Raw genomic sequence first — 17499 nt, 5'->3', positions numbered from 1 at the left:
TTTTCTTATAGAATTATGGACTTTCTGCTTGATTCTCTGCTTCATTTAATCAAAGCATTTGGCTGTTTCATTTTTGTCAGTAAGTTTATGACCAGGAAAGATGAAATGATTTAAAAAAAACAGTAAAGCTAACATATTTTCAAAGTTCACAGCAATGACTTCAGTAACAAGTGCTTGGAGCTATTGTACAAAGGGGATAGGAGATGCTCTTTGGGGTTTCCCAAGCCTGTGCTGTGGGACAGAGCACTGCTAGACATGAAGAGGGCCTGGTCTCGAATGCTGGGGAATCTTGCAGAGGCCAGAGGTCAGAAGCTCACTAATGCAGACTGCCCTTTACCTTGACTGCATTGGGTTTAACCTCAAGCCCCTACACTTTAGAATTTCTCTTGTTATGCACAAGATGGAAGCAGATAGCAGAAAAATCCTAAAGGGGTCTATGAGTCATGCTGCAAGTTACCTTCCCATAGAGTGGAGAGGTTAATGGCACTGAGCTCCTTTTGACTTTTGAAATAAATGGATGACAATCATGCTGGAGAAAACTGAAAGCATCCATGTTATTTTTTTCTCTGAATTAACTAGATGCATATAAAGCTAGACCTCCCCTTCTGGGAGATGGAGTAAGTGTATTTATCCCTTGTCCTCCCAATAAGTATAACTTAAGTATGTGTAATGTTCTGTACATAACTCTGAAAGATGAAAAGAAGAAGGCAGACTGGCTAAGGACAACCTTGGAATTCAAGAAAGGACTAGGACAAGGTCAGCCTAGCAGACAGAAAAATTAGACAATAACTTCTTTAGCCAAAAACCATAGAAAAAACTGTGGCCTCACACTCACCCTCACCAATAAAGGCCAAATGGAGGCTAGACTTTTTTTTTTTTTTAAGATTTTATTTATTCATTTGAGAGAGAGAGAGCATGAGCAGGAGGAAGAGGCAGAGGGAGAAGCAGACTCCCCGCTGAGCCAGGAGCCTGAAGCGGGGCTCAATCCTAGGACCTGGAGATCAAGACCTGGGCGGAAGGCAGACGCTAAACCATCTGAGCCACCCAGGCACCCCAGAGGCTAGACTTTCACAGTCACACTTGCCAGACTGTAATAAAGCGCCACAGCTCTCCATGGAGTGGTGTCAGAGAAGGCTGAGTAGGGGGCAGAGCTTTCGTATTTATCCCTGCCAGGTGGCAATAAGATTTGGCCTCCAACACTGTCAGGGAAGGCCACATGCAAGGCCTGGACATCTGCCTACACTCTACAGTAACGGGACGCTCCTGCCCAAGCCCACTGGAGTGACAGAGAGGCAAGACTTTCACCACCTCTCACTTGTGATGAAAAAACCCCTCCTGTGGTGTCAGTGGAGGCCGTGTGAGGAGCAGGAAGAAGGCCCTCCTGCCCTTCCTGCCACAGAGGTATCGGAGGAAGCAAAGTGGAAAGGAGGGACTCCCACCCCACCCAGCAGTTCAGAAGTCCTTCAGCCCTTGAGTATCGATGGAGGTTGAGTGGGAAACCTGCACTTCTGCTCTCATCTGCCAGTAACAAGTTGGTATCCTACCTTCTCCTGTGGGAATGCTGTCATATGAAACCAACTAAAACAGAAGATTAAAATAAGATTCAGGATCTCATAACGTAATACCCAAAAAGCATAAGTTTCAAATGAAAATCTTTCTTCATAGAAATAACCAGGAAGATCTTTATTTGAATGAAAAAAGACAATCAATAAATGTCAACACTGAGGTGACAGGCATGTTAGACTGATCAAAGATTTTAAAGCAGCCGTCTTCAACAAAAAGTAAAATAAAAGCTTGAACAAGCAATACGATCATGTTTGAAACAACAGAGAATATCAGCAAAGAAACAGAAAGTCTCAACAAAGAAATGGACGATATAGGGAGGAGTCAAATTTTAGAAGTGAAAAACACAATAAATGAAATTTTAAAAACCCATTGTTTGAGCCCAACAGTACAAGGGTGGGAACAGAAAAAAAGACTACTGACTCTAATCTGAATACCAGAGAAAAGGAGAATTTAAAAAAAATGAACAGAGCCTCAGGGACAGAAATCTAATATTCATGTCATCAGAACAAGAGGAGAAAAAAAAGATAGGGCTGAAAATGTACTTGAAGAAATAATGGAGGAAAACTCCCAAAATTTGGCAAATGACCTACAACTGCAGATTGAAGAAGTTGATAAAATTCTGAACAGCATAAATCCAAAGCAATCCATGCCAACACACATCACAGTCAAATTTCTGAAAAACGAAAATAAAGGGAAAGTCTTGTGAGCATCTACAGAGAAATGACACCTTACCTAGAGGGGGAAAAATGATAATAACGACAATGAACTTGTCATTAGAAACCATGGAGGCACAAAAGGAAGTGGCGCATTTTTTTAATGATTTTTTATTATATTATGTTAANTGAGAATTCGTTCTTTCTGATAGCTGAGTAATATTCCATTGTATATATGGACCACAACTTCTTAATCCAGTCATGTTGAAGGGCATCTCGGCTCCTTCCACGATTTAGCTATTGTGGACAATGCTGCTATGAACATTGGGGTGCATATGGGGAAGTGGCACATTTTTAAGCACTGAAAGGAAAGAACTGTAAACCTAGAGTCCTGTATCCGGTGAAAATATTGTTCAGAAAGGAAGCAGCAGCCCAGATAGTCTTAGACAAGGGTAAATTAGTGGAATTTGTTACCCAAAGACCGACTGTAAAAATAAAGGTGAATGAAATTTCTCCAAGCAGAAAGGTTGTTATAAAAGAAGGAACAGTGGAACATAAGAAGGGGAGAAAGAATACAGTGCACAAACATATGGGTAAATACTATAGACTTTCCTTCTCCTATTGAGTTTTCTAAATTATGGATGTGGGATGAAAAATTATAACACTATCTGATATGGTTCCAAATATATGTAGAGAAAATATTATAAAAATCATATAAAGGCAGATAAGGATGTTACACTTGACTCAAACTGATAAAACGATGATACCAGCAAACTGTGATGAGTTATGAATATATAATAAGAAAGCTATCATAACAAAGTTATACAAAGAGGTACTCTTAAAAGCACTTTAGATTACTCAAAATGGTGTTTAAAAATGTACAAATAATCCATTGTAGGACAGGAAAGTAAACAGAGAAACAAAAAGTGGAGTGAACAAAGAGAAATTTAAAAATAAAATGGAGAGGAAATGTAGGGAGAAAACTAGTATTTTTCTAACAGTAGGAAAGAAACCAGGGGTATCATTACAGACCCTGCAGGCATCAGAAGGTGAAGAAGGGAATAATGCAAAAAATGTCTACACATATACATTTACCAACTCAGTTGGCAAGGATGTGCAGAAATCAAAACCTTTGTGCGTTGCTATTGCAAATGTAAAATGGTGCAGGCACTATGGAGAAGAATATGGAGGTTTCTCAAAAAATTAGAAATAGAATTACCATATGATCCAACAATCCCACTTCTGGGTAGATACCCAATAACTGAAAGCAAGGCCCCAATATCCATACACAAATTTGTATACAAGTATCTGTACACCCAGGTTCATAGTGGCACTATTCACAAGAGCCAAAATGTGGAAGCAGCCCAAGTGTCCACTGATGGATGACTGGATAAACAAAATGTGGTATCAACATAAAATGGAATATTATTCAGCCTTAAAAAGAAGGAAATTCTCTCATATGCTACAACACGAATGAACCTAGAGGATATTATGCTGAGTGAAATAAGCCAGTCATAAAACGATAAAGGCTATATGATTCTACTTATGTGAGGAATCTAGAGTAGTCAAATTCCTAGAGACAGAAATAGAATGGTGGTTGCCAGCGCTGTAATGAGAGGAGAATGGGGAGTTATTGTCTAGTGGGTATGCAGTTGGAAAAAGGAGAAGTGTTCTGGGAGAGACGTTGGTAATCATTACACAGCAATGTTAATGTACTTAATGCTGTTGAACTGTACACTTAATGCTTAAAATGTCAATTTTATGGGTATCTTACCACACGTACACACAAAAATGTTAAAATGAGAAAAAGTACCTCACTCAGATATATAAATAAGGTACCCCATGGTACCCCACTTTTCTCCCTCATCCCAACTTGGTCTGACCCAGTAACATGTGGAGGCCATCCACATCGTATATCCCTTCTTCCATGTATTAGGATTCTTGTGCTTCCTCTTTAAACAGATCCAGAAGGAAATCTTTTGGTAAATTCATTTAGAGTCTAGAATTAGTGCCTGAATTTTAAGTGTAAAGGAGCTGTCAAGATTCAGGTGTAATTCAAAGATAAGCAATACAGACAGACCTCCCCAGTGATATGAACAAGCCACTGGAATGGTATTAGTAAGCAGGACACATCGTAGCATCTCCAGTTTGTCTCTCCAAGTCCACTTAACTTATTCTCTCTCTGAAGTCGGGTCTTACCAATGTTTTGCCTGCTATATACATTGCCCACCCCCAGGTCCCAAGTTTACCTAACCAAATAGCTGAGACCAAAAGAACCTCTTTGGTCCCAATGCCAAATTCCTAGTGAGGGAATCTGATTGTTTTTCCCAGGTCAGTTCCTTACTCTTTATCCAACTGACTGTGGGGTCATGTGGGAGGATGAATATGGATATTGAGGACTCAGATCTAGAGCCCAGGGATATTTGCCTTTTGAAAGAGTTGATGTGCAACATGGAACTATTGGTAACAGAGAATTATAGGCATGAATGAAGCAGATAACTTTGGATGAACACTATCTTAGGGTCTCACAAAGACTGCTCACCTGCGCATGCAGTGAGGATGACCTTATCTGTTACGCAGATGTCAAAAGTTCCTACACCAGGATTAGAGGACAGCAGTGATTCATCAGTTCCTGTTGTTACCTCCCCCATACTCTTAATGCTCATTGTGCAGTCCCTGACAATCCTGCCCCACTGCAAATTTCTGCCGAAGGGTTTTCTTTCACTCTTGTGAAATGTTTTATAGTAAGCATGGCTGCGGTACTCAAAGAGATTAAAACTTAACATTCAAGAGTGAACACGAAAATATTGAACAAGAAGTTAAGTATATTAAAAAGGTAAATATAAAAAACTTACTAAATATGAGAAATAATAACTATCAGAATAGACACGAAAACCAACATGATAAACTCTAAGCAGAACATTGCTGAAGAAATTATTACTGACTTGGAAGATAGCACTGAATACTTAACCTACCACACAGCAAAGAGATAAGAGGTAAAATACATGCAAAAAATTCCCACAAGATCTAGTGATGTCCTTTACACTTAAACTTTAGGCCCTGATCTCTTGGGATACCTTTTCAGAATAAACAGAATACGGGCACTGGCAGATAAGGAATATGTGATAAGATATTAACTGAGAATTTTCTGCCATTGAAGAGAGAGTAAAGTACTCAAACTGATAGTATACTTTGAGTACCAACTATAATAATAATTAATAATAATAACAACAAAATAACGACATGATAAATCCATTGCTAGATATACAATAGAGACATTTTTAGGAAATCAAGCATGAAAGAAAACAATCTTAAAGCTAAAAAGAAATGTCAGTTTACCTAAAAGTTAACAACTTGACATACAACAGACTTCTCATTATAAACAAGGAAGGCCATAGAAAATAGCTTCAGGGGCGCCTGCCTGGCTCAGTCGGAAGAGCACGAGACTCTTGATCTCCAGGTCGTGAATTTAAGCCCCCTGTTGGGTGTACAGCTTACTAAAAAAAAAAACAAAAAAACAGATAAACTTGAAAAAAAGAAAAGAACATAGCTTCAAAGTGCTGAGGTAATAGCTTCAAAGCGCTGGGGAGAAAAATAATTAAGAACTCAGAATTCTATATGAAGAAAAAGTATAATTCAAAAGTAAGGACAAAATGAAGTCATTTTTAGAAATACAAAGACTGAAAGAAGTTGTGTGAAAGGTGAAATGAAATGGGGTCACTTATGTCCGGGGGTTTTAAAATGGAACTGGGAGGCCATTAAGGTGGTAGGCCTTATGCACGTCCTCACTGGGTGGAACTGTCAAATTTGAACTGGGCCAAATAGCAAATACTCCAAGAACTCAGATGGAACACCTGCAGTTTTGCTATAGTAATGCATATTTGCTTAGTGATAGCCTTGGCAACCAATTATATTCAGCCCAAGATTAGCAACCTGCCACCATCACCAATCAAAATTCTTTGTAAACAACATATACAAGCATCCCCTTTTGTCTTTAAAAACCTTTCACTTTTGTTTGTTCCCTGAGGGGACGCGATTTGGGATGCTGCCCAAATCTGTGCTCCCGGAACTGCAATTCCAAGACACCAAATAAATGCTTTTACTTCAGCTCTGCCTCTTTTCTCAGTCAACAATTGCTACAAACAAAACCTTACAATATTGATTTTAGTTAGAAAAAAAGACCCTGAACTAAGAACACTTTTTTCTTCCTGCAAGTATGTTTCAACAATGTTTACAGGGAGGTTGGAAAGGACCCAAAATTTTCCCCAGGCTTCTTACAACCCCACTTTAATCCTTTCCTTTCCAGCGGTAAATACCCTACATTGTCCTGTCTATTCTCCAGGAACTGTGCTATATGGTTGGTTGGCTCAGCGGGCACAAGACCCCTGACTGGTGTACCCCAAAGTTGGGAGCAGGATCTAGACGTGTTTTCTTCCTTTAGCCAGTGTCTTCTCAGTTTACACCACTGCCTCTTTTCTCTGCTTGCTACTGTTTAAATGTTTTTCAGAGTTTTATTTATGCCCCTCTTTTCTTCCTCAATACTGCACCTTAACGTGCAAACCCTAGATAAACACATATGAAAATGTAGAGTCTGGCAGGTAGCCCCAAATGTACTGAATCCGAACGAAGAATGACCCTCATAACTCTTGCCAAATAAAGATCTGAGGCTGCAAAGCAAACCGCAGGTTTATGTGGGGTCTTTAGGAATTCAAATATGGCAGACACAGGCTTAGGAGAAGCCTAAAATGCGCTCCAAGGAGGGAGGAGAAAGACAAAGTTTAAAGAGGTAAAAATAATTAGCATTGGTATATATAGGTTACTTTGCTAGTTGCTTGGTTGTAGTAAAGAGAAACAAGCCTCATTCTGAGAATTCCAGCAGGCTGTGGCAGTCTGTGGTTGGCACAGTCTAAAGGCTCCATGTTTCTTAGGGTGTCAACCTGTGTAAGACCAGCCTCCCCAGGGGCCTTCCAGGTCCAGTTTAGGGCCCCCTGACATTCCTACTTCCTTTCCAATGTCTCTCTCTCTCTTTCTTTTACAGATTTTATTTATTTATTTGAGAGAGAGAGCACGCAAGCATGAGCAGGGGGAAGGGCAGAGGGAGAGGGAGAAGCAGGCTCCCCCCTGAGCAGGGAGCCCAACTTGGATGCAGGGCTCGATCCCAATCCAAGAAAGGGGTTGGGGGTAATCACAACCTGAGCCGAAGGTAGAGGCCTAACCAACTGAGCCACCCAGGCTCCCTCTTTCCAATGTTTCTGTTCACACTTCGCATTTTTAGCAGTCAACTTAGATAACTCTAATGCATACTAGAGCTTGAGAACCACCGCTCTTACAAGCTTCCTATAAGCATGATCATGCATAGCTTTGCTTTTGACTCATACCAGTTCACCAATAAGTCACAAAATTTTGTATCAGAATCACACCCATGTTCTAAGTTCCATATGACTATATCTACCTGCTAACTGGCCAATATACATATTCTGTATTTCGCCAAAGCAGTAAATTCTAATTTGAACCCATTTTCTACCCCTTCATTTCATGTAGTCCCTGAGCTAAGTTTGTGAGTCACGTTAAGCTCCTCTGTTCCCACCTACATTTGTTCTCACATTTTCTATCACTCCCCAAATCACTTATCCTGAGCTCCAAGCACTGCTTGCTTGTCTCGGGACATGCTATGTTCTGTCACATTTGTATGCTTTGGCACATGTTCCTCCTCCCAGACCGAGAGGTCATACTCCTCTTCTATACCTGGACGACTCCAACTCCATTAGTATCCTCGTCAAATCCTACGTCTTCCTTGAGGCCTCTTCTCACTCCCTAGCCGGGTCCCCACCTCTGTGTTTTTATACTAAGGTCTCAATCACAACACCTTCCATATGGTCTGGAAACTACCTGCTCACACCTGTCTTCTCCATTGGTCAGGGGGCACTTGCAGGAAAGGTCTGATCAGGGTTCATTTGTTTTTATATCAAGGTTGAGTAGCTTGGAGCAGTACTTAACACCTGTTTAATAAGTAAGGGCATAAACACATGAGTGAATTAATAGATATTTGATCAAGTTTCGAAGAATCTACAATCAAATTAATTAATAGATATTTGATCAAGTTTCGAAGAATCTACAATCAAATTCCAAGTCAGCACATGTGTATTTAAGAATCCGCAGTCTTAGCAGACATGGAACTTCTAGAGTCCCAGAAAAATGTTATCTTTCATTCTATAGGAAATTCACTTGCTAATGAGCAGATTGTGGTCCTCAAATAAGAAACTCCAAGTAAAACCTCTTACTGCTGTTTCAGACTCCTTTTTCAATATGAAGGTATAAACGTTAGCACACTATAGCATGTTCTTTGTCCTCTAGAGATAGTGAGGAAGTTTGTGGATATTGTTAGACCTCTTTCTGGTTACTTGCCCTACTCCCCATGTAACTGCTCTAGTCTCTGAATTAATTTGATGCCTTTTGGTCTTAGGGACCGTTGATATTCACAAGTGCCGGACTAAGAAATAGTGGAAAGTATATAATGCAACGGTTTCAAATTATTGGAGAATTTCAGATAGGAGAGCAATTGTGATTCTCAGAAGGCTCAATATAAGAGGTTTAAGATTGTTTAAATATTACGCATTACCATAAACATCAAAATATAAACACCAATATAAACACCATATGTTCATGGCAAATATGATTTTACTTTCCTAAGGATTTGGGGAAGTTTTATAAAGGCTTCGTGAGAAATACGCTCAGAGACTGCCCAAAGCCCTCCTCACACACACACAGTACAGCAGAAGAAAGGACAAACAATCTATGATTCTACTCAAAGAAATATCTTGAGAGAGCCAGAGAAAAAGAAAGGCTTTTGGAGATTCACAGATTTTTAGCTTTGGTCCTTTTTGGGGATGGCAAATCTGGGGTTCATGGGCCTCTACTCTCCTCTACTTCAACACCTGCAGACAAGACTAATTGATTGCATAGATGCGTCCCTAGAATTCCACTTTACACCTTGGGAAGAAGTTCTAATCAATATACAGTGGTTCCTAAAGGCCATTCCTGCTCTAGTACAGAGTTGCCGATTTTTTTCTGTAAAGTACCAGAGAGCAAATATTTATAACTTTGTAGCTATATGGTTTCTGTCCATTGGAGCTCACGGTTACAGCATGAAAGTAGCCACAGACAATACACAAAGGCATGACTGTGGCTATGCTTTCATAAAACTTTATTTATAAATAATGAAATTTGAATTTAAAAAAAAGATTTATTTATTCATTATTTTGTAGAGAGAGAGAGCGTGCAAGAGATGGGGGCGGGCAGAGGGAGAGTGAGAATCCCAAGCAGACTCCCCTCTGAGCACAGAGACCAACACGGGCTGATTCCACAACCCTGAGATCATGACCTGAGCTAAAATCAAGAGTCGGATGCTGAAGCAACTGAGCCAGCCAGGCGCCCCTGAAATTTGAATTTTATGCAATTTTCTTGTGTTATTCAATATTCATCTATTAATTTTTTCAATCATTTAAAAATGTAAAAATCTTTATCTGTTAGTAGGTATATAAAAACAGGTAGTAGACTAGGTCTATAGTTTGCCAATTCTTGTCCTAGTATAGTTCTTTTGTTTTGCACGTAAGAAAATAGGGCACAAAAAGGGTAAGTGATTTCCTTAAAATCATATGAATGAATAATTTGTGGCACAGCCAGTCATTTTATGCCAAATTCTCTTCAAGATGTTCCATATTGGCTGTGTATTGGTATATTTTTCCTGAATGATAAGTACCGAGCAAAATACTCTCCTTTACTTTGAGAAAATGCATTTTCCCCAGGATCATTTTGAAATATATCTATATTATTCAAAGACTCAATATAGGAGTGGATGGACTACAATACTTACATGCATCGATTTTTAAGCTGAAATAATTTTTTTTTACTACAAATGTACCTCTGTACCTTAAAAGTGAACCAATCCCAATAATTGCAACTAGTCCATTTTAAAAGACATACATAACAGAAATCAGGTGCAACATATTCAGAGAATAGATTTAGTCAGAGTTTAAAAAATAAAATAGAGAAAGCCTATTATAATTGAAACATGACTTGTCAGAAATGTTCTAAAAGATGAAAGAACAATCATGAAAATATGTTCAATTCTACTTAAGGCCAAGAAATATTTGGGAAAAAAAGTATTTATTTATTCTTCAACATCAAAGGCGCACCCTTGATGGTAGAGGACACCCCTGTCCTTATGAGTTCAGCATTTTCACGGACAAAATTGCGCCGACGAACTGGCTTGCTCTGAGAGCTCTCATTAGTAGTGTCAATTTTGGCTTTTACATTCATCGGTGGCACGGTAACTTGAGGTAACCCGTTGATATTGTACAACCAGTACATGTCCCGTGTCTAGAAATAAAGAGGGGGAGATTTTACATGAAATAGTCAGGTACTGAGAAAGCTATAGGAAAAAGTTTACCAAATTAATAGGGTCTCTCTTCTCCATGCAAGGTATGTGAAAGGTACAAAACTGAAAGTGTGCTGGTAATAAATAATTAACATGGGAAATAAATTCAAGAAAGCATTTAGCTTTATGAATTAAGAACCACTCACTAAAAAGTCTCTCAAAGTTAGAGGTCTACCCTGTGGGTGAAATAAGCATCGATGTGATCTAAGGTGAAGCAATCTATTTTCTTTGCATGAAACTGTTGCCCAGCATGAACTATGTAACTAACCAAAACCATACTTTGCAAGAAGAACTTACATGACAATTTAAGTGTGGCTATAGAACTGACTGGTAAAATATGTTGAGCTTCTTTTTTTAAGATTATGAAAGTCTATAGTTAATTGAACTATTTGAAATTACTGAGAATTGTGTAAAATCATTAATGACAGTTATAATCTAAATCCAAGTTAGTCCAACTTAGGGATTTATTTTAAAAATCTACCTTTTTTTTCCTGCATTTATGCACAGGATCGCAATTTCTGCGTGTTTATGTTCTTACTTAAATCCCACTGCTCTTGCAGAATTTCTGGTGTTGTGTGTATGTAGGTCTTCTTCCCCACAAGAAGACTTGTACCATGTATGTTCAGAAAACTCATTTAGGATAAATCCAGGCTAAGTGGATACTGCAATAACATCAGTCAGGGCTTAAGGGGTAATGTGATATTAATCAAAGAATGTAAGTGCAGCACTTCCTGACACATCTGGAATGACCCTATTTTAATCAGAACTGGCCCTTCTATCCAGTGTCCATAGTAATTGTGTATTCTGAATCAAGGAGTCAAAAGGAGAACTAACCAAGGACTATACAGTAACTGGGTTAAATAACATTTTACTTCATATAGGATGTTCAACTTGAAAAACAAAGCTACCTTTCGGTGATTGTGCATATGTCATCGTAAATTTTTACATTACAGGTGACCCACTTCATGAGCACCTGTGCATGACGTACTCGAAGGGACCTGCCCCTATGCCTAACACTCAGCGGTGCTCGGGAGCGAGCTCCATGAAGGAATGTGCACTCCTATCTGGAATGGAGTAGGTACAAATGGAACGACACACAGGGCTTTGTACCTTCGCCTGACGTATCTCCAAGACCCTTCGAAAATAATTATCTATCAGGACACTATTTTTAAAATCCTAAATGTTATTGTATGCATTTCAATTAAGATTCAAATAGTTTTGCCATAAGTGATGCTGAGTGTGTGTGTGTTTATATATACATAAATATATATAATCCAAATATAAAATAAATTTGTAAGAAGTCATTCACAACCTTTATTCCAACACTCTGTATGGTAATAAGAATATGTTTATTTTATAAAAATTAATTATTCATTTCTATAGTTAACTTTCTTCAAGTTGTAAATAAATACAATGACTCATTATGTTTTTGAGAACACTTTAAAGATAGAGCTCTGTATCTTCCACTCTGAATCTCCCTTTGAAAATATAAATTAAAAAGCTTAAGTTAAAATAGTATAAGAATAAATCAATACCTCCATGTCACTAGTGCCTCTGAGAATCACTGTTGGTTTTTACAAAAGAATGTCACATTGACAATTATACTCCTCAACTACTTATTTAAAGAAATTTAAAAAAAAACCCTATTTTTTTTAGGGGCGCCTGGGTGGCACAGCAGTTAAGCGTCTGCCTTCGGCTCAGGGCGTGATTCCAGCGTTCTGGGATCGAGCCCCACGTCAGGCTCCTCCACTATGAGCCTGCTTCTTCCTCTCCCACTCCCCCTGCTTGTGTTTCCTTTCTCGCTGGCTGTCTCTATCTCTGTCGAATAAATAAATAAAATCTTTAAAAAAAAAAAAAACAAACAAACCTATTTTTTTAAACAGATGAAATTTCCATATTTCAGTAATATCTTTCTAGTATGAAAAGCGATCAGCCAAAGCCAAAGACCTCATGGAATGAATGCTCAAAGCTATGCTTTTAAGGATACATTCTTATGAATGGAAACAGCTCATTAGCAGATGTGGGCTGTGCTGACCCACATCCCTCAGGTTTTCATTTCATCATCTGCCCCGACATCCAATTGCCAATATTTCCATTTCATTGCCTGCCCCAACTTCCAACTGCCAGTATCTGTAACCTCTTGACTCAAAGAGTTTTTCAGAAAACAGAACAAAACACAAAGCATCAACCCCCCCCCGCCCCCACCGCCAACTCTCTAGCCCCATCAGGTATAAATATTCTGCAGCGTATGTTCCACATTATTTTCCATAGAAATCCCATGGGATTAAATTCCAGTTGCCCACTGTGGTAATTGCCTTGATAAAGCACCCTTTACTGGTCTCCATTCCTTTTCTGTCTCATATCCTGGCTTCCCTGCATCTGTTTCTTGAGATCATGCTACTTGGATTCGAATCCCTATTTCAGGTCTGCTTCAGGGAAAATACAAACCAAGATTTATATATATAAATAAAATGCTATTTCTTACAGTTTCATGACAATGATTTATTCCTTTAAAAGCAATGAACTACATACATATTACTTACGTCTGATTATGTCTCTAGCTACAACAGGTCCATCGATATTACTTTCGTACAAGCTTTATATGCTTTATCTAGGATAATTCTGATAGCTTTCATATTTTTGTATAAATTATTTAAGATTTACCATGTCCACCATGGAAAGCTTAGTGGACTATTTATTCTGTTTGAGTAACACTGGTTTTTGTAACAGTCTGACCGAGTTAATTTAAGTCTCTCAAAGCTAGTGCTATATGCCTTGTTTAAGAGTAGGGGAAAAGTAGTTTTTAATCATTCTAAATACGGTTTAATTGAAAGGGAACCCATGAGCCAACTTGCTAATATAGTTGTTGAAGTTTCTGTAGGCTAATATTCAACTAAACTGTTCTTAAAGATCCTCATTTTTATTTCTAAGTAAAGCACAACGAAGGTCATTTGTTTCATATATAAGTATTAATTGATTTAATGCTTAAAATCAACAGTTTTAAAAAGATGATAATACCATATACAGTAATTTTTATTTAGATAATGAATTAGCTTTTAAAATTCTTCACATTTATCATGTGAGACATCATGGTGCTGTCATTAAGAACAGGGTTTTAGAACTGGACAATGTTTGAACCATGATTTCAAAATCACTGATTTGATATATGCAATAGCTTTTATGAATTTCAAGGGCATTATACTCAGCATAGAAAGCCAATCTCAAAAGGTTACACAGAGTATGATTCCATTTATGTAATATTCTAGAAATTAGAAAATCATAGAGATGGAGAAAAGATTAGCGGTTGCCAGGGTAAAGAAGCAGTTACAGTATTGGATGTGACCATAAGGAGTTAGCAGGACACTGTTTCCATACTATTACCAGTTCCCACAGTTGTGTTGGAAGAGTTCTGTATCTCAGTTGTGACTGTAGTTATACAGATCTATACATGGGTTCAAATTGCCTAGAACCACACACACAAACATGTGAAAAATGCTGAAAATGAAATAAGGTCCCTAGCTTAGTTAACGGTATTTTGTCAATGTTGACTTCCTTCTTTAAATATATTACTATAGCTCTATAAAATCTCACCATTGGGAGAAGCTGGGAGAAGGATTCACAGGACTCTATGTACTATTTTTGCAACTTCTTGTAAGTTAATACTTTTTTTAAGTTAAAAAATAAGAGATTTATAAGTCAATTGAAAATTTGAACACTAAATGGATATTTGGTATGTTGTGATATTAAGGAGCTGTAAATTTTTAGATGTGATAATGGTATCATGGTCATGATTTTGGTCTTTTGGAGATTAATAGGAAATAGCTAAAGATAACAGGATGTCTGGGATTTTCTTCAAAATAATATGGAATATGGGGAAGGGGGGGTAGAAATATACTTGAACTGGCCATGATTTGTTAAGTGTTCATACTGGATGATGAATGTATATGGATTAATTATTCTATTTCTGCTCACATTTGGAATTTTCCAAAATAAAAATAGAATCAACAAAATAGTGATTCCTTAAACATACTGCAATCTCAGTCTTCCCCACATAAGCTTAATCAAACTGTACCACTTCGGACTACATGAAAATTTCACATTTTCATTTGATCCCATATGTCAACTTATTCTCTCACAGAAACCCTTCATTCAATTCTGCTGCCAGTGATTTAACTGTCAAATCAACATAGGGGAAACCAGGCACAGACTTTGTTGGGAAAGGCTCCAACATATTTAATTTCAGAAAAGTTCACTGTGCACCAGGTAAAGTAAACATCATTTTCATTCGTAAACCTGTTTTTAAATATATCATTTAATCCCCTTAGAGTCAGAGCATGTCCTTACTTCTTAAGGAGCAGGTACGACACGATCATTTTAAACCAAGCAGCTACATAGCAAAGGGCGATGTGCAGCAGGGCTCCAGAGGCTTTATATTTTTACTACCTGGGTTGTAAGAATCCCCAGAAAGATGAAAAATATAAATAATTTTCTTGAGACATATTCAACATTATTGTTTTCTCTATTCATTAAAACAGTAACAACACACTTGTCTGCCCACGGCACCGCCTAATTAGTGTGTGATTTAGAAGTCTACTAAGCCCTTCGGCACAGTGGTTGTGTCTTGAAACACAACTACACGTCCTTTGTGTCCGTGCTACTGAAATAGACACTGGCAATAGGCATCTTCTCATAAATAATTTGAAAGTTGTCTTTAGCCTAAAAGTTATTAGTAAAATACATGTGTGAAATCTGATGGAGAAATTTTGCTTACTGCATAAATTTTCAAAATTGTGCTTACCTTAACTTTTAATAAGATGATCACTCAAGCCAACTTTTATATTAATGGCTCACTACCTTGTGTTTTTCTCAATGCAAAATCAGTTTTATCTTCTACTTAATTTTCTTCATTTTAGACTTTAACATTTTGACAATACCTTATGCCTTAATTAAAGATTCCAAAATCTCTGTCTCAAATCACCTGAAGTCCTTGAATAGGTTATTACAGATAAGAATATGTGAATATACAAATCATTTTACAGTCGATATTTATCTCTTTTGCATTTTCTTAATATGGAAGAGAAAGAATGTCTTACTTCCCACTGGTGATGATAATTTTTTTGTTATATTCCATATTTACAAGTTCTTTACTGGGCAAAAGGAAATTAAAACAAGACAGAGTACTTGAAATATGTTGGCTTTTGCAAGGTAATGTTGCTATTCTGTATGTGGGTGAAACCTTTTCTCCTTTCATGCCTTTAGTGACATCAAACACCCCTATTACCTTTATCGAACTCACCTGTATTGCTAATGTTGCTTTGTATTTCCGACTGTACATTCGGGGTTTAAAACCCACAAGGAGGACAGTTCCTTCAGTGTCAAAAGGAGGAAGTTCTCCAACCTGAGGTTTCACAAAAAATTCAGGATCACTGCCAGGTAGGAAGTATGCAGTGAACGGCTCAGGATTTCTACAACAAAAATATAAATATGAACCTTTAAATTTTATCATTACTCTTTGTGAGAACTTGATGGTTAGAATTTATATCCTGTTGCATAGGACTACAGTTAAACTTCAATGCTGCCATGCAGCTGTGAGCCTAATGTTTGTTACTTTATAATAGTGAGGAGGCCTTTTAAAAATTACTGAAGAGTGTCATTCTTCCCAGGGTGACAAATGGAATCTTAAAGATTTTAAAAATTATGTCTTATGTTTTTAGTGTGCAAAGAATAAAATGCTGTCCCTATAAAAATTTGAAGAACTCAATGTCCCAAATTAAAATGCAATCATTTGTAAATAAATTCATACCCAAAATGCATGGCTAAAACAGCTATCATGAAGCCTTTGTTTTTATTACTATTCCAATGTGATGGCTCACTCTCCTTTAGCTTTCCACTTCTGAAGTGAGATGAAAGTACTTTGCAGGTTCATTAAAGATTCTTGGGCCTGAAGATGAGTTGCTATGATCTGAAGCGAACTGAGCGGCATTTAGGATTCAAGTGACCATTTTCTTTTTCTTTCTTTCTTTCTTTCTTTCTTTCTTTCTTTCTTTCTTTCTTTCAGATTTTATTTATTTATTTGACAGAGATAGAGACAACCAGCAAAAGAGGGAACACAAGCAGGGGGAGTGAGAGAGGAAGAAGCAGGTTCCCAGCGGAGGAGCCCGACGCGGGGCTCGATCCCAGCACGCTGGGATCACACCCTGAGCTGAAGGCAGATGCTTAAGGACTGAGCCACCCAGGTGCCCCTCAAGTGACCATTTTCATGTCAAGGGTGATTACATTTGAGATGAAGACAGCAAGAGAAGTTGAGGAACTCCTCGGCAGAATAAAACAGGGGAGGACTACACTGCACGGGAAGCTGTACATGAGGAATTTTAAATTCAAATGTCCTGGGGAGATGCAAGAAGAAGGTGAAGAACAGTTTCCTAGAACAGATCCAACACTGAATCATAGAAAAGGAGATGGGAGATTCAGGTTGGGACTCAGTGATGCACTCAGCAAATGTACTGAGTATCATGTCAGAGGGTTTGAGAAAGTGGACTATGGATATGGATGGGCCAGATTGGAATCCCAGCTCCATGTAGGGGCGTAACTTTAGACAATTTACTTTTTCGTACCTCAGTTTTCATATCTGTTTAATGAATTTAATAACCTCTATAAAGCCATTAGATCAGTACCTGACAGGTGAGAATTGCTCTATAAGGATTGATATTAATATAATCATTATTATGATTGTTGTTGTTTTAAAACATTACCAGTGCTTATTACCAGGCAATGATGCCTGATACAAGAAACTTAAAAAATGTATAAAACAGAATACTCAGGGGTTCTGGTGGAACAGGAAGA

At 37.9% G+C, this 17499-nt stretch overlaps 1 protein-coding gene across 1 annotated transcript in view; it reads right to left on the bottom strand.

The window, feature by feature from the left end:
- Positions 1–10385: 10385 nt before the first annotated feature.
- CFAP47 (cilia and flagella associated protein 47) overlaps positions 10386–17499 on the bottom strand; it is a 484475-nt gene continuing 477361 nt past the window's right edge. Inside the window, exons 63-64 of the mRNA XM_034649559.1 lie at positions 15953–16121; positions 10386–10598 (exon numbers count right to left, since the gene is read on the bottom strand). Coding sequence (XP_034505450.1) covers positions 10386–10598; positions 15953–16121 — 382 coding nt within the window. The remainder of the gene's footprint in view (positions 10599–15952; positions 16122–17499) is intronic.

The sequence above is a fragment of the Ailuropoda melanoleuca genome, chromosome X, assembly GCF_002007445.2.
Source record: "Ailuropoda melanoleuca isolate Jingjing chromosome X, ASM200744v2, whole genome shotgun sequence".
Taxonomy (NCBI): domain Eukaryota; kingdom Metazoa; phylum Chordata; class Mammalia; order Carnivora; family Ursidae; genus Ailuropoda; species Ailuropoda melanoleuca.
Note: the sequence above shows the minus strand (reverse complement) of the source record. Positions and strands in the feature narration are given on the sequence as shown.